Raw genomic sequence first — 27,240 nt, 5'->3', positions numbered from 1 at the left:
GGAAACGAGACAGGATCACAGGGCAAAGCAGGGAACACATTCAGTCCCAGCCCACACGTGGGCAGCACAGCGTGGACTGCCGACGGGCAGGGTCTCTCTCCTGGGTCGTGGAGACAGGAAACGGCGTGGACGACCTCCTCCGGGTCGCGGGGACAGGAACCGGCGTGGACTGCCGACGGGCAGCGGGGACAGGAACCGGCGTGGACGACCCCTCCTGGGTCGCGGGGACAGGAACCGGCGTGGACGACCCCTCCTGGGTCGCGGGGACAGGAACCGGCGTGGACTGCCGACGGGCAGCGGGGACAGGAACCGGCGTGGACGACCCCTCCTGGGTCGCGGGGACAGGAACCGGCGTGGACTGCCGACGGGCAGCGGGGACAGGAACCGGCGTGGACTAGACGTCCTCGGGGGGGGAGCTGCCAGGATGACGTCCTCGGGGGCGGAGCCACCGGGCTGACGTCCTCGGGGGGTGGAGCCACCGGGCTGATGTCCTCGGGGGGCGGAACCACCGGGCTGACGTCCTCGGGGGGCGGAACCACCGGGCTGACGTCCTCGGGGGGCGGAACCGCCTTACTGACGTCACCGGGGGGCGGGACCGCCATACTGACGTCACCGGGGGGCGGGACCGCCATACTGACGTCATCGGGGGTCCGAGCCGGCCACTACTCCCCCCCAAAAATTTCTTAAGCGTCTCTATGGGAGAGGCTGGCAGGATCGAAGGAGGGAGGAGCTCCTCAGGGTAAGTGATGACCTCATGCGTTGTGGCGGCGGGGCTCTGAACCGGGGGCGTGGTCTTCCTCCTTCCCCGGTCTGGTCTGCGCCTGGAAGAACATACAGACACAACTGCCTCTCGGTGGCTTTCATTGTGACTCCGCCTCGTCGGAGGTATCGGGAGCTCACAATGGCTTTTGAAAGCCAACCGAGAGCCAAGCCAACGCTCGTCTGCACATTCATTCCGTCTGCCCGAGTCTCGCGCTACAGGCTGCTCCTCCCTGTAGCGTGTGTCGAGTCGGGCAGACACGTAGCACTTATCAGGGAGCTCGTCGCTAAAGCCAGAAACCGAAAGTGATTTCGCCTTGTTTTTACGGCGACGAGACTCCCCTGTACCCACAGCTCAAGGGGAATTCCTGTCTCTGGTTTGTTCGCGCTGTAATACCGGAGAGTCGAACCGAATTAAACCAGCCAACATCTCATTACAGCGATTGAACTTACCAGAGTCTCGCTCTCTCGCTGTGTCCTTGTTAGGTCGGTTGTTATGTAACGTTCTGCGTGGCGCAGAGCATGGAGGCGGACACAAACGCTGAGAAGAGCGAGATTTATTACAGGGCATTCCATATTCGTAGTTGAAGTAGCTGGCAGGGGTCACAACGGGAGAGCCATCCAGATTAGACAGGTAAATGGGCATTTCAAGACTGGACTCAACACAACGGGGAAACACGGAACGGGTAACAGAAACACAGAGCAGACTCACGTAAAACAGCGAACAGGGAGGAACAAAGCATAAGCCGACTGGTAGACAAAACAACCGACAACCAGACAGGGGAAATACAGGGACTATAAGAACACGGAACTAAACTAGGGACAGGTGCTAACAATGATGACGGGGCGGGACTAATGGGCAAGGAATAACAGAAAACACGAGGAACAGACATTGGAGTGACAGCGGGGAGAGGGGGGCGTAGCCCTACGTGACAATATATTGGGAAAGGCATTCCAAATTAAATATTAATTCATTCTCAAAACACACAAACAATTTTAAATGCACCCTCAGAAGTTCATGTCAGAACTTTAGTTCCTCACTCCAGAAGTGCTCTGTATATGTGAGAATGTCTTCAGGACTTCAGGCATCATAGGTGCTGCTTCATGAAGCTGGAGAAAAGAACATCAAGAGTATCATCAAAATATAGGATAGTTACTTCAAAGAATTTATTATGTAAGTTAGATTTTTGTTTATTACAGCATCATAACATGCTATTTCATTGATTTTGTATCTTATAAAAATGGTCAGAGTAGGTATGTCTATACTTTTGACTGGTAGTATGCATAGGACACACACAAGAATGTGCACACATGCACACAAACGTGAACATAAACATACACAAAACAAAAACACGCAAATACACAAACACAATTAAATGAAATGTGCCATATTTTGTCAATTGTGATTTTTACACCCCAATCGAAATTTGTCCTCCGCTTTTAACCCATCTGTGCAGTCAGAACACACACACACACACACACTAGTGATTACTAGGGGTCTGTGGTGCACACGTGCCCAGAGCAGTGAGCAGCCCTAGCCCGGCGCCCGGGGAGCAGTTGGGGTTAGGTGCCCTGCTCAAGTGCACCTCAGTCATGGCCTGTCTGGGAATCGAACCCACGACCCTCCGGTCACAAGACCAGTTCCCTACCACCAGGCCATGACTGCCCAAACTGTTGTCAGACCCTTTACGCTGTGCCTTTGCTATTAGTCACATCAACTCACCATGTCAATTTTCCATTCTTCTGTCTCCCGCTGGAGAGATGCACACCTGTGTTACAGGTACTGGATCTCAGTTTGTCTCGTGAGTGACTCTTCCCTCGACTGAGCCATATGAGCCATGAGCCATGACTGGGTTCTCCCTTTTGATTGAGTTCGTACATGTGTGTTGTAGGAATCTCTGCGGGGAGAATTACACACAGCAGCTGTGGTCACGCTGCGTCCCTGACGGCCTGGGCCGCCTCGTCCCTTCTCTGTCCTGACCCTACAGCACACAGGTTCCTCCCAACAGCCAGGCAGGAGATCTGAGTGCCCTGGGTTAAGCCACGCTAAACCCCTTCCATAAATCTGCAGAGGAACCAGCTCTCATGACCCCAAGGGCCCTTTTTCATTAACCAGCTGCCACTTTGATTTTGATTTTCACACTCCTGCTCCCCCTCTCTCTCATATACACACACACACACACACACACACACACACACACACACACGTGTGTGTGTGCACATAGAAACCTGTGCAATAGTGTAGGTGTGTGTATGCAAGCAACTGTGTGCTAGTTTGGTATGTGTATGCAGGCACACCTATGTACTAGTGTAGATGTGAGTTCATGGGCACACCTGTGCACTAGTGTAGGTGTGAGTTTATGGGCACACCTGTGCACTAGTGTAGGTGTGAGTTCACGGGCACACCTGTGCACTAGCACTCCAGTCTATCGATTCTAAAACAGAAGCAAAAATGTGTCACCACCCAAATGGTGTTCTTAATGAGGCCACACTGCCACAGTGTGCTTCCACACACACACTGTATGAACAGATACACACACAAGCATATACGCTAGCACACACATTCACATACCCTCATCTCTCTCACAAACGCCCACACACACCCACACTCTTTCCTCTTTACACCGACTGTATTGATTCAAGCGCGGGTCATATTGGCTTATTGTAATGTGGAATCTCCTGTGGCTGTGCACGCTGGCTGGCTCACTCTGGCCATGACGGGCAGCTCCGGCCTGCTGGTTTAACTGCTGGTCTCTGAGCTCCAGCACAGGGAGCAGGAGGTTCAAACCTCAACTCTCCACCTGCTCACCGCCCAACACGTACACAGGGTCAGAGCTACTCACACAAGACCATTAGAGAACACAGGAACACACACACGAGGCAACATCAGAGCAGAGGGTGAGACTAATGAACTGAGTGTGTGCACAAACAGAGAGAGAAAGAAAGAGAGAAGCATTTAGAAAATATACAACTAAAGTACAATTTTCTGCAAATTTTCTGTGTTCTGTAGGTGTGTTCTGTAGGTGTGTTCTGTAGGTGTGTACTGTAGGTGTGTACTGTAGGTGTGTTCTGTAGGTGTGTACTGTAGGTGTGTTCTGTAGGTGTGTTCTGTAGGCGTGTACTGTAGGTGTGTTCTGTAGGCGTGTACTGTAGGTGTGTTCTGTAGGTGTGTTCTGTAGGTGTGTTCTGTAGGAGTGTACTGTAGGCGTGTTCTGTAGGTGTGTTCTGTAGGCGTGTTCTGTAAGCATATATTATTATCGAGTCATAGCATGTTGTGATGAGGTGAAGCCAGGCCCTGTGTTGTTCAGGCTGGATTTCCCACATGCCACAAGAATCTGCATTCAGCATTCACTGTTCAGTAATTAGTATTCAGCATTCAGTGTTCAGCATTCGGTGAATACTCTCTAGTGTTCAGCAGTTGAGGGAGAGCTCCAGGGCTCTGGGGCTGGTTGGGATCATAAATGCCAGAGGTCTCCCATTTCCACACCCTTGACCGAAATCCTCTTCTCACACATCTCATCTTATAACTGGCAGTGAACAGCAATTTTCTTTTTCCTCTCTCTCTGCCCCCCCATCTCTCTCCCTCCCCCTTCCCTCTCTATCTTTCTCCCTCTCTCTCACACACACTCTCTTCCTCCTCGTTCACCCTTGTTCCTGTAATGTCATTCTCTAATATCACCCTTGTTCCGTGTTATCATTCTTTCATTATTCCTGCTCCGTGGCTGGTTAGGACGAGGACCAGATGGCAACCTGACGGGAATTATCTGAGGGATTCGTGTTCAGCCGAGAAGCTTGGGCGAAGTGTTCTGCACAATCATTCCCATTCCAGAAACACACTGGCTTCCCAAGTTCATCACTACTGGAGCACAGCAGCTCCTCTGTTGTAGAGAAGGATCTAGAAGGATCCCTCATGACCCTGATCCCACAGGAGCAGGATCTAGAATGATCTCCCATCAGCAGGATCTAGAATCACTCCCAATGTGCAGGTCTTACTAGGGTTAGACGCAGCTGACTCCAGGTCAGTCGTTTGGGTGCTCGTGCAGGCCCGCACCTACTGTTCTCTGGCCCTTCCAGACCACTGCAGCTGTAAGAGGAGGATGTGGTGGGCAGCAGCAATGAACGCATTCTCACAACCACACACAGACTCATGGTGGGCTGCATCACTGCACTGGGGAGACAGGAACTGACAGAGGGATAAGCCAAGTATCTTCCCCCGAAATCAATATGTTATTATGTGTGTGTGTGTGTGTGTGTGTGTGTGTGTGTGTGTGTGTGTGTGTGTGTGTGTGTGTGTGTGTGTGTGTGTGTGTGTGTGTGTGTGTGTGTGTGTGTGTGTGTATGTGTGTGTGTGTGATAGATAGAGAGAGAGTTGAGAGGCTCTAGCCAGCTAACAACCTGCTGTAAAAATCCTGCCATATTTGTCTTCTGTATATGCCAAAGCACATGCGTCATGTCCAATGACAGGATACTGCACTGCCAAAAACAAATGAAAGTGGACAACTGCCAATTTGAATTATGCAAATTATAATATGCTAATTGGAGCTGCTAGCATCCATGTATTGTTAGCCTCATTAGCAGTCGAGCTCTTCATTCACTGATTTACTGTTTTTGTTTTTACCTGCTTTCACACATTTCAGCTTGTAAGCCTCGTATCTCTGACATGCCTGAACACATTCTTCACACCTTACACATATTTTCCTCACCTTACACACATTCTCCTCACCTTACACACATTCTCCTCACCTTACACACATTCTCAACACCTTACACACATTCTTCACACCTTACACACATTCTCCTCACCTTACACATATTTTCCTCACCTTACACACATTCTCCTCACCTTACACACATTCTCAACACCTTACACACATTCTCAACACCTTACACACATTTAGTAAGCTCACATTTTGCAAGCAAATCTAAAAGCATCAACTTCACAATCATGAATATTCTCCTCAAAATTCAATGCGTGCACCTTATCATCTAATTTTTTAAAACAAACTATGTTTTTGCAATCTACCAATAAATTAAGAGTGCAGTGACAGTATATATGGCTAGACTCGATGTATCAATAGAGAACACAGTATACCAGCTGCATTTTTTATAGAGCTGTTGTGAATGTTTTTTGTTCACTCTGCATAATTATTTGCTACAGCTGAATGTGAGGTCTGTGTAGTGTACCCATACTGAACACAAGATACCAATATCCCTGCATTTTGACATTACAGGTTTTTGCAGATGCTAAGACCCAGTTTCTGAAACTATGTCTCTTTTGTCAAAACTTAACACACAGCAGCCAATACTACACACACAACAGGCAAAACGTCTCACACTTTTGGAAAAAGCACACACTTCAACGAAATCTCTTGCAACTCTTTTTGCACCTAAACGCTACACACAAATATCAGATGATTAGACTTTCATAGTACTTTCATGTAGTATGTATAGAGGATAGGTCTACTTATCTATTCTCATTTTGAAATGTCTGGATGATACTACAGTGTAGCAGCACAGATAAGGTTGGAGCCTTTGCCTCCAGAAAACCCAGTGCATGCTTGACAACTTGGTCAACCAGAGTGACTCTGATTTCATCCGTTATGGTTGCTCATCCTCTTCCTCATTCTCTTACTCTTCATCGTCATGTCTATGCAGTATTGGACTCCATTGATGTGCAAACCAAGATTTGCAACGTGTGGCCTCTTTATAGGGATTAGGCTTTGATGTCTAAAGATTTGTAAATATTAGTTGTAACGTGTGAGATCTGAGTATGGATATTGGTAGGTGAGTGTAGCAATTGGTGGCAGTGTTTTCCAAAAGAAACACCTGGATTTCAGTTTTGAATGTTGTGTGCTTAAGGTTTAACACACCAGGGGTGAGTTTCCCAAAACGTTCTTAGCGCTAAGTACTTCTTAACCTCGTACGTAAGAACGAGGTTACGAAGTACTTAGCGCTAAGAACGTTTTGGGAAACTCACCCCAGGTCAATAGATAGGCAACATGAGTTAGTTTTTTTAAAAATTGTGCTATAAGAACCACTTTTTGGGTCTTAGCAGCTGCAAAAACTGTAACACAACATGGTTCTGTAACAGGAGACTTTAGAGGTTAGTGTAAACAGACTTTATTAGATAGTGTAAACAGTCTTTAGACTGTAAGGTATAGTGTGTCAGGTATGATGTGTAATATCTGACACACTATACCTTACACACTACACACAACTTACAATACCTTACACACCTTACACACTATACCTGAGACACACCTTGCACACTATACCTGAGGCACACCTTACACATCATACCTGAGACACAGCATACACACATTACCTGAGAGACGGTGTACTGAGGACTCTTGCGAAGAAAGAGAATGCCAGGGGGAAAGATTCCTTACTTGGACAACTACAACCAATTTAACGAATTGCTTTTTAATTACCATAATTAATGGACTGAATTCCTCCATCCTGTTACATGCTTCATTAGGTCCTCCCTGTCCTCCCCTTGTGCTTCAGTTTAGCAAATTACGACGGTAAAACAGGATTGTGTCAGCCCAAGACACAACACTGATGTCACACAGGTGCTCAAGTCTAATTTTGTACCAAAATGTGTTATTTGTTCTGATTTTAGATCCTGATTTTAAAGACATGGGGGTCCCCAAGCCTCTGCCTTGTAAGTACCACACACTACCCTCGCACACTATCCACACACATTACCCTCACACACTAGACTCATCACACTAGCCTCGCACACTACACACACACCTTCCTCACACACCACCCTCACACACCACCTAACCTCACACATTTCACTCACATATGACCCTCACACATTACCCTCACACATCACCCTCACATACTACCCTCGCACACTATCCACACACATTACCCTCACACACTAGACTCATCACACTAGCCTCGCACACTACACACACACCTTCCTCACACACCACCCTCACACACCACCTAACCTCACACATTTCACTCACATATGACCCTCACACATTACCATCACACATCACCCTCACATACTACCCTCACACACTATCCACACACACCTTACTCACACACCACCCTTACAGACCACCCATACTACCCATGCAGACTACCCTCACACACCACCCTCACATACTACCCTCACACTTTACTCTCAAACACTACCCTTACACACACAAACTAACCTCATTGCAACACAGCATACAGAGCAGACACCCACTGTGATTTTCAGCCCTAACATCTCTCCTCTCCATCTCCCTCTCTTTTTCTCCCTCTTCCTATTTCTCTCTCCTCTCCCTTTATTTCTCTCCCCATCTCTTTTTCTCTCTCTCCATCTCCCTTTTCTATCTTTTTCCCTCTCTCTCTCCCCCTGTCTGTCTCTCTCACTCTCTCTCTCTCCCTCTCCCTCTCTGTCTCTCTGACAATCTCTCTCCCCTCCATGTGTGTATGTATGTGTGTGTGAGTCTACAGTTTGTGAATTTGAGATGGGTGGACCCGAAGGCATTATCGAATCACAGCAGATCACCAGAGAGGGCAGGGCCTCCCCGACGGAGGCGGTGGACTGCAGGTGGTTCGTCCGAGCGCCTCCCAGCTCCAAGGTGAGTGAGCAGTGGAGTGAGCACTGGCGTTTTGATCCTGAGGGCAGGATTGGTTTACCTGGGGCAAGATTATGTTTACCTGGGGGCAGGATTGTTTTAACTGGGGGCAGGATTATGTTTTAATCAGCACTGTTTCCAAGGAAGACGTTCATGGAATAAGATAGCCCTGCCTTTTTGCCCATCTGCACTTCTTGCCCGTCATGCCGGTCTAACCCGTGTCCCATGTCCTGTGCTCCATGTCCTGTCCCCCTACTCTAGACCCACTTCATTTGTGCCTCCTCATCCACAGCTTTGGTAAACTACTCCTGTGTTTCTGTGCTTTCTCTGAGGCCTTTTTGAAGATGAACAGGTGTTTAGACAGGTGTTTGGACAGGTGTTTATACAGGTGTTAAGACTGTTTGGACAGGTGTTTAGATAGGCATTTAGACGGGTGTTTGGACAGGTGTTTATACAGGTGTTTAGACAGTTTGGACAGATGTTTTTACAGGTGTTTGGACAGGTGTTTCAGACCATGAAGTACTAAATCTCAGATACAGTTTAACTAAACGGGCAGCAGGTACTCTTATAAGATGATTGAACTGCTCATTACATCAACAAGACACACACAGGAGTATGGACACACACACACACACACACACACACACACACACACACACACACAGGAACAAGGATACACACAGATATGGTAGTCACACATAGGAGCATGGATACACACAGACACACACGTGCACACACCACAGGAGCTATCTATCTATCTATCTATCTATCTATCTATCTATCTATCTATCTATCTATCTATCTATCTATCTATCTATCTAAAATGTCATTTGCATGAAAAAATCACCACACTGTCATACATTACCAAGATAACCACCCATCTTATCAATATTCATTTATTCATTACCAAAGACTCCAGCTCCAGTCTGCTTCTCCACACCAGTGGGCTATCCTGCCTGAGAACCTGTTTTCCGTGTGTGTGTGTGTGTGTGTGTGTGTGTGTGTGTGTGTGTGTGTGTGTGTGTGTGTGTGTGTGTGTGTGTGTGTGTGTGTGTGTGTTTGTGAGTGTGCGTGTGTGAGTGTGCTTGTTTGTCTACACCATTGGGCAATCCTGCCTGAGAACAGTTTTCTGTGTGTGTGTGTGTGTGTGTGTGTGTGTGTGTGTGTGTGTGTACGCATGTGTGTGTGCACGCATGTGTGTGTGTGTGCATGTGTGTGTGTGAATTGTGTGTCCATACCACTGGGAGATCCTGCCTGAGAACCAATTTCCGTGTTTGTGTGTGTGTGTGTGTGTGTGTGTGTGTGTGTGTGTGTGTGTGTGTGTGTGTGTGTGTGTGTGTGTGTGTGTGTGTGTGTGTGTGTGTGTGTGACTGCGTGTGTGTGTGTATGTGCGCGTGTGTATGAGTGCGCGTGTGTCCATACCAATGGGCTATCCTACCTGAGAACCATTTTCTGTGTGTGTGTGTGTATGTGTGTGTGTGTGTGTGTGTGTGGGTGTGTGTGAGTGTGTGTGAGTTCTGCCTGAGAACCATTTTCTCTGTGTGTGTGTGTGTGTGTGTGTGTGTGTGTGTGTGTGTGTGTGTGTGTGTGTGTATGTATGTGTGTGTGTGTGAGAGTTCTGCCTGAGAACCATTTTCCGTGTATGTGTGTGTGTGTGTGTGTGTGTGTGTGTGTGTGTGTGTGTGTGTGTGTGTGTGTGTGTGTGCATGTGTGAGTGTGCTTGTATGTCTACACCATTGGGCAATCCTGCCTGAGAACAGTTTTCCGTGTGTGTGTGTGCAAGCGTGTGTGTGTGTGTGCATGTGTGTGTGTAAATTGTGTGTCCATACCACTGGGATATCCTGCCTGAGAACCAATTTCCGTGTTTGTGTGTGTGTGTATTGTATGCGCGCGTGTGTGTCTGCGTGTGTGTGTGTGTGTGCACGTGTGTATGTGTGCGTGTGTGTCCACTCGGCTATCCTACCTGAGAACCATTTTCTTTGTGTGTGTGTGTGTGTGTGTGTGTGTGTGTGTGTGTGTGAGAGAGAGAGAGTTCTGCCTGAGAACCATTTTTGTGTGTGTGTGTGTGTATGTGTGTGTGTGTGGGTGTGTGTGTGTGTGTGTGTGTGTGTGTGTGTGTCCACACCACTGTGCCGTCTCACCTTGGAACCATCTTCCACGTCTCTGCTCCAGGACACAGAGCCCAGTTATTACGCCCTGGGAATATTTGGGTCTAATGTGATTTACTGCCTTGCCCGTTGATTTCCATGCTATCTGATGTCCTTGCAAAGGAGCAAATGAAAGCATGTGTGCCTGCGTCCCCCAGACCAGCCTCTCTGACAGAGCTAACCTGCTCTTAACTGTGTGCACACAGGCTCAAACACAGCTCAGAACTGTGCTGGGAAACACTCCGCTTCTGTGACTTTACATTCAGTGTGCTTAACTCCCCTATTTAAACTCCCTATTAATCTAGTTCCATTTAGCAGATTACATGACAGGGTACTGGCTGGAGTATTAATACTCTCTGGTGTATTAATACTTTTAAATGGCCCATAAGTGATTGGAAGGTCCATTATGAATGCCTCTTACCGTGAGAGTTTAATTGTGTTTTAGAGCAGGGTTGCCACATATATCAGGTATCCTCATTTTGGGTAGGCAGAGTTAATTCTGTAAATGGCTTTAAATCAATCGTATTTCTGGCTTCTCTGACTGCCTCGTAGGAATGTTTGCTATGAGCACAGATGGCAGGGGAGTCTGTGTTGCCTGTAATCAGATCAGAGCACTGTTCAAATAGCTGTCCCATCGTCTGCTCTCTGAGGGCCTCATATTTCTTCACCAATTAGGCCCAGGAGCATGCAAGCTGCACCATACACCAGGCCTGTCAGGCAGACTCTTCACCAGGGCTGCAGGCCACTGGGGGTCTGCAGCTGGGGGTCTGCAGCCGGGGGTCTACAGCTGGGGGTCTGCAGCTGGGGGTCTACAGCTGGGGGTCTGCTACTGGGGGTCTGTAGCTGGGGGTCTGCTGCTGGGGGTCTGTAGCTGGGGGTCTGCTGCTGGGGGTCTGCAGCTGGGGGTCTGCTACTGGGGATCTGCTACTGGGGGTCTGCAGCTGGGGGTCTACAGCTGGGGGTCTGCAGCTGGGGGTCTACAGCTGGGGGTCTGCAGCTGGGGCTCTGCTACTGGGGATCTGCAGCTGGGGGTCTACAGCTGGGGGTCTGCTACTGGGGGTCTGCAGCCGGGGGCCTGCTACTGGAGGATTGGACTTTTAATTCATCGTCTGGTATCAGATCAGTCAGCACAGGAGGGGAGTGAGCATCATGCTGAATGTACGTGCACATGTCCCAGAGACACCAAACACACACACACACACACACACACACACACACACACACACACACACACACACACACATCCACACACACACATACAGGCACACACAAACACACACACAGGCACACACACAGAGACACACACACACACACACATACACGCACACAGGCACACACAAACACACACACACTTACAGGCACACACAAACACACACACACACAGGGATAACTCCACCCTCATGCACACCTCAAAGGGATAACTCCACCCTGCTGCACACTTCAAATGAATAACTGTACCCCAACACAGAGAGCTCAAAGAAATGATTCCACACCCACACACACCTCACCAAAATAACTATAAGATAAGATAGACAGACAGACAGACAGACAGACACACACACACACACACACACACACACACACATTCGTCCCAAACCCTCCATTTACACACCTACAGCCCACAGAGACAACAACATACCAAGAGATAACACCCTATACATACAAACATACATACAGCACAGAGATAGCTCCACCACACACACACACACACACACACACACACACACACACACACACACACACACACACATGCACACACACACACACACACACATGCACACACACCCCCCAAAGAGATAACAGCCCCTCACATCCTCCCCGAACACACTGAGACAGTTCACTCGCTCTGCTGCCTCAATGACAAGTTCATTCTGAACATGAATTCCAGCGCAGTGGTGGAGAACAAACGAACGATTGGGGAAGCAGCACACGAGAAGGCTAATTACAGTCTCCTCAAGCAGCCACGGTAGAGCCTCCAGCGTGAAGGTGCACGGGCTGGACTCCATCCAGAAGATTCGGGTTACACCACGATTTCTGAAGCTAACACCGATTCCATGGATTCTCCTATTAAAATGTTCAAGGGAAAGTCAAGGAGTTCCTGTATGTGTGCGGTATGTGGACAGTATATGGACAGCTTTAATCAAGGGTGTCAGGTGGTGATTTGTGGAAGGATGCCCAAGTGGACTCCTGTTTACTAGGGTCAAAGAGGAAAAGAATCCCTGGGTACTGGAGTTTGAAGTCCATGAAGAGCTTTTTCTAGAGAATGGGTTTTTTCTAAAGCTTTCTCTAGAGAATGGGATTTTTTGTCTAGAGATTTCTCTGGAATGTTCTGGACTCTGGGACACTGGGATTCATTTTTTATAGTAAGACATCTGTTGACCGGCTGTAGAGTGTGTGTTCCTCTTTAAGAAAGGGAATGTTTTTGAGGTATGTTATTATGTTTTAATAAGCCTTTCACACTTTTGTTACATTTGGTATGCACTTGGTATGAATGAACCTCTAGTATTGCTGGTATTACTATTTAGATCATGGTGATCAGTAATTGTTGGTTTGGGTCTTTGACCCTTCTGCGTTCTTTCAATTTCTCTGTGGTCTAACGCAGTTTCTGATGTTAGACCAGCTGTTTGTTTTGTCTGAACACACCCGGCACGGACCAGACAGGAGGTCAGGATCTACTTGCGATGCTGATACCATAACACATCATACCAACATGAGTGCATTCACAGACCCTGACTAATCTTTGTGAATGAGATTAACATGATTCTATGTAGTGATTATATAAAGTGGAATCTATAGTTACATGGGGCAATTTGCTGGCTACAGTAAAGGTTAATGAATACATCCATGCTGTAGTGGTAGTCACCCTGAAGCTGTGCACACGTGTGCGTGTGGAAGTATAACCTTTCACCCTGGAGCTGTGCACACGTGTGCGTGTGGAACTATAACCTTTCACCCTGGAGCTGTGCACATGTGAGCGTGTGGAACTATAACCTTTCACCCTGGAGCTGTGCACACGTGAGCGTGTGGAACTATAACCTTTAACCCTGAAGCTGTGCACACGTGAGTGTGTGAAACTATAACCTTTCTCCCTGGAGCTGTGCACACGTGAGTGTGTGGAACTATAACCTTTCACCCTGAAGCTGTGCACACGTGAGTGTGTGAAACTATAACCTTTCACCCTGGAGCTGTGCACACGTGAGCGTGTGAAACTATAACCTTTCACCCTGGAGCTGTGCAAGTGTAAAGGTGCAAGTGTGACATTTTCATTACTTTTTTATTACTAATGTCACATTGTCACAGAAGGAACCTTACATAATATCTCTTACCAGTGTTTTTCTTTATCATTTCCAGCTACAGCAGAACTTACAATGTTTAATGAAATGTGTTTACTTTAAATGCATTTTTGGTGTACATCTTTGAGTTCAGGGAACTCTCAGATTCATAACTTCAAGCAATCTACTATTTACTAAATTTCAGACGCATATCATTGGCTTCTTTACCTGCAAATAGAAACATTTTTGTTCTTTTTTTTCGTTGGTGACTTTCCTGCTGGAGATTTAAACCCTCTGTGTTTAGAGCATTGAAGAAATTAATATTCTATTCTATGAATATTCCCACCGGGGGTCTGACCTTTACTCACTGCTTATCTTCTTACATCATCATCTGATCTATTTTAATATGCGTGCTCCGCCCACTTATGTTAATGAGTGTGATGATACAGTGATGGTGTCAGGACAGGGAAGGGCAGGGCTCTCTGAGAGGCGGAGCTCTCCACACCATTAGAAATGATGGACAGTATGTGGGGGCGCAGTTCCGGACGCACTGGCGGTGTGTGTATGTCCATAACAAGTCCTTCTGGACTGTTGTAGCTGTGTCATGTGACACGTGTGTCTGAGGTGCTGTGCTCCTGTTGACAGCGCGGTCAGGACCAAAGCACAGCATGCCTGTTGGTGTCAAAAACTTCATTTCCCAGGAGGCAAGTGAGAGACCCATGCATGCACTGCATTTTGATTGGCACGTTAAATGTGGCGATAATAACCCCTCATGGGCGGTGGCAGTGTGAGTGGAGATGCAGAGAGGAGTCATGATTTCAGCCGCACGGTCATGAGAAACACACAGACACTCTGAGGTGAATGTGTCTTGTTTGGACTGGATGTCTGTGCTGGGTGACAGTCTGACGCCGTCTGGCTGTGTGAGTGGCTGTGCTGGCTTTACTGACACCGTCTCATTATTGAGATCTCCTTCTCTGCTGAAATGAAAGGGTCGCTACGGTGACAGATATGTTGATAATATATACAGCTGTAAACTATTTACAAGTAACTGATGTTGTTTAACTGTAACTGGTGCCATGTACATGTAATTGGTGTGGTGCAACCATAAGTGGTGTGGTGTAACTGTAACTGGTGTGGTGTAACTGTAACTGGTGTTATGTGACTGTAACTGGTGTGGTGTAACTGTAACTGGTGTTATGTGACTGTAACTGGTGTCGTGTGACTGTAACTGGTGTGGTGTAACTGTAACTGGTGTGGTGTAACTGTAACTGGTGTTATGTGACTGTAACTGGTGTGGTGTGACTGTAACTGGTGTGGTGTAACTGTAACTGGTGTTGCGTAACTGTGACTGGTGTCGTGTAGACCTGTAACTGTTGTTGTGTAGCTTTAACTGGTGTCGTTAGCTGTAACAGGTGTCATGAATGAGATGACACTTTGTACAGTGTAAATGCAGAAAACTTTTAAAAAGGTTTTATTAATAACCTTGACCATCTGTGTGGAGTCATACTCTGCTGCAGTATGTGTTGGAAAGGTCTCTCTCTGTGTCTCTCTCTCTCTCTGTCTCTCTCTCTCTCTGTCTCAAATTCTAATTCAAATTCAAATGGCTTTATTGGCATGAATTGTAAATAACAACTGTTGCCAAAGCAATATTAGAAAATAATAATAATAATAATAATAATAATAATAATGTGTATAATAATGTGTATAATAACACATTAATAATAATGTGTCTCTCTCTCTGTCTCTCCCTGTCTCTCTCTGTGTGTGTCTCTCTCTCTCTCTCTGTCCCTCTCTCTCTGTCTGTCTCTCTCTCTCTCTCTCTGTCTCTCTCTGTGTCTCTGTCTCTCTCTGTCTCTCTCTCTCTCTGTCTGTCTCACTGTCTCTCTCTCTCTGTCTTTCTCTCTGTCTCTCTCTCTGTCTCTCTCTCTCTCTGTCTGTCTCACTGTCTCTCTCTCTCTGTCTCTCTCTGTCTCTGTCTCTCTCTCTCTCTGTCTGTCTCACTGTCTCTCTCTCTCTGTCTCTCTCTGTCTCTCTCTCTGATCCCTCTTCTTACTCTCTCTTTTGCTCCCCGTTGCTCTTGTTGTACTCTCTCTCTCTCTCTCTCTCTCTCTCTCTCTCTCTCTCTCTCTCTCTCTCTCTCTCTCTCTCTTTCTCTCTCTCTCCCTCTCTCTCTCTCTCTCTTTCTCTCTCTCTTAGATCTACTTGCGATTTCTAGACTATGAGATGCAGAACTCGAATGAGTGTAAGAGGAACTTTGTGGCCGTGTATGACGGCAGCAGCTCTGTGGAAGACCTGAAGAGCAAGTTCTGCAGCACGGTGGCCAACGACGTGATGCTGGGGTCTGCGCTGGGCGTGGTGCGCATGTGGGCCGACGAGGGCAGCCGCCGTAGCCGCTTCCGTATCCTCTTCACCACATTCAGACAGCGTAAGACACACACACACCCACACACACACACACACACACACACACACACACACACACACACACACACACACACACACAAACACACACACACACACACACACACACACACACACACACACACATACATACATACATACATACATACATACACGCACACACCCACACACACACACACACACACACACAAACACACACACACACACACACACACACACACACACACACACACACACACATACACACACACACACACACACACACACACACACACACACATACACACACACACACACACACACATACATACATACATACATACATACACACACACACACACACACACACACTTACATACACACACATACACACACACACACACACACACACATAAACACACACTTACACACACACACACACACACAAACACACACACACACACACACACACACACACACACACACACACACACTGAGATGCCTCTAACGTTCTGCAGGGTGTGAGTTAAATGTGACTGCTGAAGGTTCATGTGGTTCGTGGTGCTGCTCTCCGTCCTTTACTACTGTATATGTTACACTGTCCTGAAGTCTGGGAGAGCAACACCAACACACACATCACCTGTGGCAGGTACACGTTGTGCTAAACAGTGGTGTGTGAGCCAGCCGTCTGTCTGTCTCTGGCAGCAGTGGCCAGCTCTGTGTCCTCTCTCTGGTTAATGCTCTCATTAGCCACTGCTCTGGGAGCCACTAGGGTGTTCATGCAGGGAATTCCAGGATTGTTCATTTCAGAGCAGAGCTGCTTCTGGGGGTCTGGGAGAGCCCACCACCGGCTCACTGGGCCAGGACCACCCACGTCCTACAGAGATGAAGGCTCTGAGAGACAGGTAGAGTGAGGTAAGGGTAGAGTGAGGTAAGGATAGAGTGAGGTAGAGGTGGAGTGAGACAGGGCTACAATGAGGTAGGGCTAGAGTGAGGTGGATGTAGAGTGAAATAGGGGTAGAGTGAGACGGAGGTAGAGTGAGGTGGGGTAGAGTGAGGTAGGGGTGGAGTGAGGTGGAGGTAATGTTTAGTCCTGCTTGTTCCTATAGCATCACATCATGACATAATCATGATCCCCATGACAGCAACAGTGGCACACGCCCGCCCCAAACTCCCCAGCAGAGAAGGATGACACATAAATGCCTTGCTAAAGCCACGCCCACTAGTGAGTCAGAGGCATCATGCTAAGACCACACCCACTGCTTGGGGGAAGAAGGAGTGATCTAGTGCACTAGTGCGTCAGTGTGTGCCTGTGATAGTAATTATGAACAGTGTGAAGTGGAAATCCCATCCACTGAATGAACACAGGATGTGCCGTTGCCTGGGTAACATCCCTGCATAAGTTTCTCTCAATTGTGTTATTTAAACGCGCATTTAAATCTGAATGAAAAAAAAAACCATTGAAATAAAAAAATTATAAAACATAAAATGAATACAAATAATATTACAAAGGTTTTTATACAGAGGAAAATATTTTAAACACTAAAATAGAATAATAAATTATGACATATCGGGCCAAACATCACAGAATTTAATCCCACCAGAAAATACAACTTTATATAGTAAAATACAGATGTAAATAGTAAAATTAATAGTGCTCTGCTAAAAGTAGACAGAGTGATTGCTCTCTATGCATAAAGCAACGACCAGCGTGCATATTTAACGTGGGGGCGGAGGGTAACGGATGCAAACGCCACACCATTCGTCTTTTTATCTAACGCCTTTTCAGAAATGCGCATAATATTCATAAAGCGCTGGAGCTCCGCCTCCCATCTCCAGCATCTGCTCTATTCCCCTCACTCACACCAGGTTGTCTCAGCAACTCAGTGCAACTTCTAGGGGGTCTTTATTCACACACACACACACACACACACACACACACACACACACACACACACACACACACACAACCAAACCTTTCCTGTTTGTTCTGAACAGAAGCGTGTGTATGTCGCGCCTGTGTGTGTTGATGTGGACGGGTTTTTCTCAGCGGGGAGGAGGAACATCTCGTGTTGCTGAAGCGTGTGGTCTGCTCTGCTGTCTCCAGTCCTCATTACTCCTCACCATGACGAGCTCCAGCACTGACCTCTCTCCCTCATTCCACAGCCTGATATTTCCCACATAATTAATCCTCTTTTCATGAATATTAAACAGCAATGACCACATTATCCAGCCACTTAATTTCATTTAATTTTAGACTCCTCTCATATACCAGTGCGGTTGATCACCTCAAGCTTATACGATATGCAAATGAATCTCACAGGGCCTCAGAGCAAAACAGATCAGATCTGGACATTGTAGTCTGTTGTCAAATATCTGTATTCCTGTGTACCACAGTAATGGTTCTCCGTGTTGGTGATGGACATGGACACATTTAGTCTGGGGACTCTACTGGTGCTCCAGGAGGCTGTATTCAAGCATGAACCAAAGGCCACTTATATTATAAGATCATTGCAAATTAATTTCTCTGGGGACTGGAGTAAATGAGCTATTAATAAACTCCTAGTTTTGCATTTTGAGCAGAGCAAGTGAAGTGGTGGCCATCTGGTGGTCGAGAGAGGTACTGCACCACCATGACACTAGGTACTATTAAGGACAGAGAGTGATGAATCATCCTCATTCATACTGGTGATATTCATCAGGAATCAACTGGGGAATAACACGTCAACATCTGGGGAATATTAACATCAAAACCTCAACATCTGGGGAATATTAACATCAAAACCTCAACGGCATAATTTACTACAGCCTTGATGTTTTCAGGTTTTCAGTAAAGCCCCCTTTTTCTAAACCCCATCTAAACAATTTGGAATTAAATGTGTCTAATAAATAAAGTTCATTACAATATATCAAGGAGAGACGTGCATAATGAGTGGGCGTGGCTCACACATGTATGGGAGGTACAGACGCACTTGTATGAAAGTCACAGCGACGATTAACAGCGACTCTAATTACAGCAGCGAGGCGTACAAGAAGAAATTACACGGTTTCCAGATTTAGGATTTAAAATTATTTTTGATCTCAGGTTCAAAATTCAGTACTTTCATATACATCAGAAGAACCGGATTAAAATTCACGTCCACAACTCGGACGGCTAACGCAGTCGTCATGAGGTGTGTTCAGAGACGTGTTCACCCACAGCAGATCAGCATGGTGGGATTAAAGTGTTTTTTTTCCCGTTCCTCTTGTAGCCCCCTGTGAGGCAGACACCTTCTTCTGTCACAGTAACATGTGCATCAACAACTCCCTGGTGTGCAATGGCGTGCAGAACTGTGTCTACCCCTGGGATGAGAACCACTGTAAAGGTGAGTGGCGGAGCAGAGGCGCCTCTGACAGCCCGGGCGGCCGGGGTGTCTCAGGAGCGTACAGGCGCAAACCTGCCCTCCTTCAAGTGTGAGCCGAGTGCCGACATGACGCGGCTGTTTGGGGGTTGTTTTCTGCCAAATGTTGAAACTTTTTTTTTTTTTTTTGCTGTGATTGATAGTTCTGGAGAGCATTCTCTGGTGTTTTCCTTTGTTAAAAATAAAGGTGATATATTGCTATTTAAATGCATTCTTCATGGGTATATTAGAATAGTAAAAATCATTTAAAAAGCCAAACAGCCAGTCATTATAAATGTCCTGAACTTATTCCCTAGAAAACACTTGTGCGTTAAAAGCACCACGGAGACCCTGACAGATCAGGCAGCATGCTGGTGTCCTGGTGAAAGTAATGATAACACCTCCAGACACTCATTTATTTCACAGAATACCTGTATTCAGGTCAGATATGAAAAACCCACAGTTTCTAACAGGCTGCTGGGCCTTTGTAGGCGTCTGCCTCACGGAGGCGCTGTTGGTTCCAGTTAGATGTCAGCTGAATGTCTGACCCTCAGCCGGACGCGCTGCTTCATGAGGGACAGTGTGCGTCACTCCTGACCAGCTGTGAAAGGCCAGAGCTTTGGCCCCGTGTCCAACCTTGAGTGTAAGAACCCTTTTCCATCCTCAGAGGTGGTGTCCAGCCACTGAGCCCGCACGGGGCCCACCCACATGGGGTGTTTCTGGCAGGGTGACATGCTAACTTGGCCTCTTTCCCCACTCACTCCCCACACTGTCCGTCTCCATGTCCCTGTGTCATGACCCGATCGCGATAACGTCTCGATTCCTGTTCCCGTACAGAGAAGAGGAAAGCCAGCCTCCTGGACAACCTGAACAACACCAACGGCAGCATCATCGGCGTGACGTGCTGTGTGGTCATGGTGCTGCTGGTGCTCTCCGTGGTCGTGCAGATCAAGCAGCCCCGTAAGAAATACTTAGTGCGCCGTGATGACTTTGACCCCACGGTCTTCCAGGAGGTCTTCCAGGAGGGCCCGGCGCACTACGAGCTGTGCACGCTACGTAGCGCCACGGCTGCCTCCGCCGAGCTGGCCGAGCTGGCCGAGGACTTCGACACCTACCACCGCCTCCGGTGCTCCTCGTCTCGCTGCCTGCACGAGCACCACTGCCCCGCCTCCCAGCTGCCCAACGCCAGGGGTAGCCGCGGCAACCCGAGTCCCCACGCCCCTGCGCCGCCCCCCCCGCCCCCTCCCCCAGCCGCCGCCATCATGACGGACCTGCCACAGCAGCCCGCCAGGCCCCTCCTACCGCCCGTCGCCCGACGCGGCATCCTAGCCATGAAGCACACCTACCAGCAGGGGGCGCCGGATCCCTGCGACCTGGAGGACGAGATGGAGGAGGTGCCCACCACAAGCCACAGGCTGACCAGACACGACACAGCAGTACAGCGGTCAGTAGCCATTGATTTTTGATGAAGACCAAACGTCACTTTTTCATTGGGGGATATGGGGTGGGGGAGGGGGTGGAGCTAACTTTTGCCCCGACTTTCATTTTGATCCTTTTTTAGAGCCCCTTTTCTACTGCTTTTTTTGTTTTTTGTTTTTTTTTGGTTTTTCTGTTTTTTCCTTCTTACATTGTATTTCCTTTTGTTCTTGTGTTGATCTTTCCCACCTCAGCAGTCGTTTTTAAGGGCTGAAGGGACACAGCAAGTCGTGAAGGCTGCATGTGTACCGTGCTCCGATCCCTTTACATGTCTAGATCCCGCCGCCTGTACGGGATAACGTGGCCATTTAATGAAGGTCATCTGAATTCTCCCAGATGCATGGAGACAGCTTTGGATCCTATCTGACAGAGACCTCTTTTGTTCAGAGGTTGATTGTGATAAACCTGTGTTTACTTTCTCAAAAGGGCTGACAGTTTTGGCATAGCTACAGTTCTTAACAGATTTTTTTACCTAACATACACCGAAACCACCTTGAAGTGTTTGCGATAAATGTAGGCCACAAGAATGCACTTTAAGAAAAATGTATAGCTGTATAGATAAAGATAATATTGCAATATTTGCTACTTATGCTGTTAGTGAGAAAAAGGACCTACTCTAAAAAAAAACAGCTATGGCATGAATCTGTTCTGAATCTGAACTAACTTTACTGTATTTTTTGCAACCTGACTGCTGGAGAATTTGAAGTGTTTAGTTATCATACTGGATTTCTCTAAAACAAAAATCACGCCTTTGGTTACACATTTGATGTGCTTTTACTTTGTGTCACTGAGAATTTATCTCTTCCAGTGTGTGCATGCAAGAGTGTTAGCCCCCCCAAACAGACTTATTATGGATAATAATTCTCTCTGTGCAAGGGGACATTGAGATATTAAATGTAAGAGCAATGATATTTCAGGTACTGCCTCATTGGGTCTCTAAGCAAACATGAATCTGAGTACAACACAACTAGGGTGTAAGAGACAATCAGAAGGTAAGCCCTCTTAACTCCCATTTCAGTCATGTCTGTTCTATTTTGTGTAACCATCGTGAGGTATGTGTTTTTTTTCCATTCACGTAAAGGTTGTTACACCGTCTTGCTTGTTGGTGAAGTTCCGTGACGTCTCTTCTACCCTTTTATCTTCTGCATTTTGGTTTCTTTACATTTGCCCTTGTACATCCTCGTCTGGTCATGCGCATGGGATCCCTACGTTGGTTTCTGTTTCAGTGATGGATCTCCTGAGGCAGATACAGTTTCAACCACTCCTCCAAGCAGACACCACGCGTTATGAAGCTTGTAATGAAGCATTATGAAGTGTTATGAAGCTTGTTATGAAGCGTGCTGTTTGTGCTTGTGGGCTCAGCCGTTTCCCCGTGGTAGTGACATACAGACATATGTTCACCTAACACACCACGCCATTGTCCTTGAGCCAAGCCGTGGCTGGAACACACCTCATAACGATGGTGCCCAGGAATGGATGTGGTTGATTGACACTGCCCATCTCTTACAGACACACCAACCAGGGCTCCTTCATGGTATATGATATTCCTTGACAGTGCAGTTAAGGGTATTATGTGTGTCTATATGTGGTGAAACACATCTGTCCTAAACAGACTTTATGTGTACGGCATTTCACAATGCAGGGTTTCTTAAGGCCTCTTCCTTTTGTTCCCACAGAAACATTTACCACCCTCACTAATCCATATTTCATTCAACAATTACGTCCACATTTACGGATAAAAAAAAATCTGTCTTTACCATTTTGATTAACAAAGCTACATCTAAAAAATATATATTTTCATGTCAAAATTGTATAAAATCAATTAATTCAGCTACAACTGTACTGTCACTGTCTGTCCGAGGTGACATCCATACGGTGTCCCAGACAGACACTTTTGAGTCACCTGTTCTACATGTTGAAATATATGGAGCCTATTTGACTTAAATAGACTGTGTTCAGTTTGGATTTTCACATCTTATAGAGCACATTTTCATCTAGTTGTGGTAAATGTTTAAAAAATATGATATATTTCAGATTTTTTAACACACACACTGGGCCACGTAAGTACCAGTGATTCTGATTCGCCGTGACACTGTGGTGACGTGGTGCAGGTGTTAGGAAACCCTGTCCTCATGCCCTTTGACCCCGTCTCACCTTCATTTTCAGTTGTGACGAACGAATACGTTTCCAGTTAGTGTTGGCGTTAGTGTTGAGGGTAATGCACTGATGTTGGTGTTTTACGTAGTGTTTTATTTAGCGATTATGTAGCGTATTATTCTGCATTTAATTTACCGTATTATTTAGTGCCTGCTCTGTGAAATGTCTCCTCTGTGTCTCCTTCTCATGTTCTACGTTGTGTTGCATTGTCTCTGTCGTATAGACCTCTTGAAAACGGATCAGTATGAACGGGATTCAGTGAAATGTGGAGCGGCCCACACACACCAGCACGACGATACCGACAGACATAGGGCCTCCCAAAACACACTACCAGTGTAAATACTGCACAGTCAGGACCCAGGATACAGTGGCAATGACAAAAAGACTTCTAGGAAACATCGTTTGAAATATCTGAAACTTGAATTTAGACACATGAAACCGTTAAGCTTTTAACGTTAGATTTTTCTAATCCTTTCAACTGATGCTTGGAAATGACATTATGTAAATGTTAACAGACACAGAACTATTTCACTTCTATTAATAAGTGTGGATGAGTCTTTCCTGTTAATATCCTAGTGCATGAATTTGTTATTTTAGAACAAGCTTTTCTTTACACTGGTTCGATGGTACTGAACACCAGATCTGTAGTCTACGTATGTTACGGCAACCTCGGAAAAACATTTTATGCTTTTTCAACTTGCATGTTTTTTGTCCACTTGACATGACATTTAGCACCTGCTCCTGCACAACACTCCCCCCTGGACTAACATACTGAAGAACTAATCAAAATCAATGCAAATTACATTAACATCCCTTACCAAGCTAAGGTCTATACTAAATGCATGCTAAAATCCTAATTAATGTTAGAATATATGTAGCTACTCTAATTTAAGGTTGTTTCATTGTAATTGGACAGTTCTGCAGTAAAGGTGCAGGGGCTTTGATAGCAAATACAGTAACTTTGATAGCAAATACAGTAACTTTTGCCACCTTTTAGTGGCACATAACCTTTGTAAACAAATAAAAAGCTTTTGTAACTGAATTGTTTGAAACAACATTTAACACAATTTGTGTCTGAAGTGAAAATAATAAACCTTGAAAAGTATCCTTTTCATGTTTCTTACATCATCTGGCCTAAGTCATGAAATCAAAAGCATAGTTCTTTAACATTTTCACTTATCACAGTAGTTTGAGATTTTGATGACATTTAAGAAAATGTTATTGTTATTAGCATGTTATGAATTAAATATTAAATATCAGCCAATTTGTGCTAAAATTATATTGTGATGAACTTCTTTATTATCTCTGAAGACAAATGTCATATATTTCCTCTGCTACTAGCAGATGATGGTAATCATAAAGAATAATAACGGAAGCACTTATATGAGGGTTATAAATGCATTAGTACACCTCTATACAAACATTCATACTTTTAGTTAATAATTTTGAAGACAGAATGTCTTACCAAAATGTCCTCTGCTGCAGGTCATTTTTGTACTGTATTGTGATAATACCAAGTGATCAAGGCCACACGCATGTATGATGTGGGTATAGTCCCCAATTTTATGTCCCAGGTCCATTATGTATTGGCGGTAGACTGTTCTAAGCAAATACTACAGCATGTTTAGTCTTTTACTCTATATTTTACTCTATAATTATAACTATTACCCATTATATTAATCGTTAAGGAATATTCCAATATCAGACATAAACGGTGGAGAAAGAGCCTATAGAATAGATTATGTATCAGTAGATGAAACCACTGAAGTACCTGGGGGGTTAATGTCACCTGAAATCTGAATTATGACAGTTCCACAAATTTAATAAAGGATTATTCAGAAACACAGCTAACACTGTTTCTGTAAAGTATAACACACACGGTGTGTGATACTTTTTATGTAAAGTAGAAAGCAAACACAGTGTGTGTGTGATACTGTACATGTAAAGTATAAAACAGAAACACAGTGTTTGATACTGCACATGTAAACTATAAAGCAAACAGTGTGTGTAATACTGTACATGTAAAGTATAAAGCAAACACAGTGTGTGTGATACTGTACATGTAAAGTGAATATGTTTTGCACACTACATGATGTTCATTAAAGGTCAAAGCCACAGATGCCAAATAGCCATCCAACAGTGTATTTAATCACACTTTATTGGCTAACAGGTGCTATAGTCAGAAACTACCCAATTACCCAATCAGTGCCATGCATTTATTCTGTTTGAAAAAAAGCTATTTCTTCAGTTCAAATCTGATTCAAAGTTCAAAGCAATGAAACCGCTATAAATGTATTTCATTTCTTACACTTATTAATGTTTTTAATATGACAAGATTGATTGACAATAGATTGTGCCTTAAATAATGAAATTACAAACTTTGAATGTTATAACAGCTTCTAAAACTAATACTTTATTACACGTGTCAAAGTAATTTACATGGCAACTTCAATTAGTATTTTTCCACACACCCCATAAGGTTAATTCTTGGCTATGCCACTGTATCAACTAAGTATCCTAAAATGTTTTGAAATGGTCTTAAAATGATCATTACCATTGCTAATGAAACCAAACATTTATCTCAGAATCATGTTAGGTTTCAAGCACAAAGAAACTTAATTGAAATGTTTAATGGAGCAGGTAAATTATGCAGAAATTGCTGCCAACCAATAGAAGATAGCAGCCAACTATTAGCATAATGTATTTAAATGGAATTATGTTAATGGAAGCTGTTTACCTTTGTTGGACCATCTTTGGTATTTTTTTCCTGTGCAAAATCATTAATATGAAGAACATCACTTCAAAGGTGAAATGGGAGATTGTGGAACTGATCTAATAGTGTTTTCATTTTTCTACAGGCACATGCTTCATTGGCCTGCTTCTCTCCCAGTGTGACAGCTTAAGGGAGTAACTCGTAAAGCCCCCCTACTGAGAGAACTTGCATTTGGTGACAGTCAACTGGATTGTGATCAAATCAGGGGGGTTGTCTGTGATTCCTTGTGCCTGTTTGGAGAATGGCACTAACTTGTATACTGACTAAAATTGTTAAGCCACTGAACATTATGTCAACAAGTCAGTGCCTAGTCAGTATGTCTACAGTCTACAACACTAGACAACGAAGTGAAATCCAGACATGGTGGTTGGGTATATTTTTGGCTTGGGGCGGGTTATTGTGAGTAAGGGGCGTTGGTGGGGTTGTCATGACATTCTCCAGATTGTTTTTGTTTATTTGCTTTTTCATGTGTGTTTGGGGATTTTATCAGACATGTTTAATTTTCTTGTGTGACCGTTAAAAAACTACTGTAATGCAAAAGAACCTTTGAATATAAACTGTACTAAGAAACTAAACCGTATTAGTGTTGATGCAAATGTGAGCCTGAGGTGAAGCCGTGAAGACTATGGTGTCACGTGGTGTCACACGGTGTCACGTGGTGTCACGCGGTGTCACGTGGTGTCACGTGGTGTGATGTTCATCGGCTGATAAGCAGATGTTTGTTAAAGCCTGAGTCGTAAATGTTTTTCTGTGATGTTTTCTAATATTCTCACACCAGCCTGGGAAGAATTTTATCACCATTATACACGTTTTTATGAACACAATGAAATAATGTGGAGTCCCTGCTGTTTTGAAAATTTGAACCACAATTTACAAAAAAAAAATGAGGTCAGAATGTGTTGTCTATGCATACCTTAACAAAAAATTTTTGTCTACCCAAGACGATTTTCATCTTCTTGTTTTTGTTTGTTTTTTAAGAAGAAGAGAAGAAGCACACCTTTTTTCCTCGGTTTTCTTTAACATGAAACAAACATCTATGTACTCATTTGCCAAAAGGTCTTGACTTGGTTAAACATTAGATATGTCCTGGACCTTGACAGGTCGTTTTCAATAAAGTGACATTAATAATTATGTTGGAACAATATTTCATCCTGCTTATTATATCAGGGTCCTGTATGATTTTACAAAGAATATGAAACCTGCCTTGCGGTTCTTTGGGGGTTCTTTACGCCAAGCAATATAAACTTTATCTGTTTTTTTTCTTTTCATTTTCTAAAAAGAACACAAATGAGT

The 27,240-nt window shown here is 45.3% G+C and overlaps 1 protein-coding gene across 6 annotated transcripts in view; it reads left to right on the top strand.

Moving 5' to 3' along the window:
• Nucleotides 1–27,228, top strand: part of neto1l (neuropilin (NRP) and tolloid (TLL)-like 1, like) — a 74,057-nt gene extending 46,829 nt beyond the window's left edge. Inside the window, exons 5-11 of one of the 6 annotated variants that reach the window (XR_013132426.1) lie at nucleotides 7,382–7,423; nucleotides 8,218–8,345; nucleotides 15,958–16,186; nucleotides 19,413–19,526; nucleotides 20,379–20,985; nucleotides 21,212–22,009; nucleotides 23,398–27,228. Coding sequence is in view for 5 of the 6 variants with exons in the window: in XM_077012835.1 (XP_076868950.1) it covers nucleotides 7,382–7,423; nucleotides 8,218–8,345; nucleotides 15,958–16,186; nucleotides 19,413–19,526; nucleotides 20,379–20,985; nucleotides 21,935–21,995 (1,181 nt within the window). In the remaining variant the exon portion in view is untranslated. Of the gene's footprint in view, nucleotides 1–7,381; nucleotides 7,424–8,217; nucleotides 8,346–15,957; nucleotides 16,187–19,412; nucleotides 19,527–20,378; nucleotides 20,986–21,211 lie in introns of all 6 variants that reach the window. The other 5 variants (XM_077012835.1, XM_077012836.1, XM_077012838.1 and 2 more) reach the window with 5 other exon arrangements.
• The last annotated feature ends 12 nt before the right edge of the window (nucleotides 27,229–27,240 follow it).

Source organism: Brachyhypopomus gauderio, chromosome 7 (assembly GCF_052324685.1).
Source record: "Brachyhypopomus gauderio isolate BG-103 chromosome 7, BGAUD_0.2, whole genome shotgun sequence".
Lineage (NCBI taxonomy): Eukaryota > Metazoa > Chordata > Actinopteri > Gymnotiformes > Hypopomidae > Brachyhypopomus > Brachyhypopomus gauderio.
Note: the sequence above shows the minus strand (reverse complement) of the source record. Positions and strands in the feature narration are given on the sequence as shown.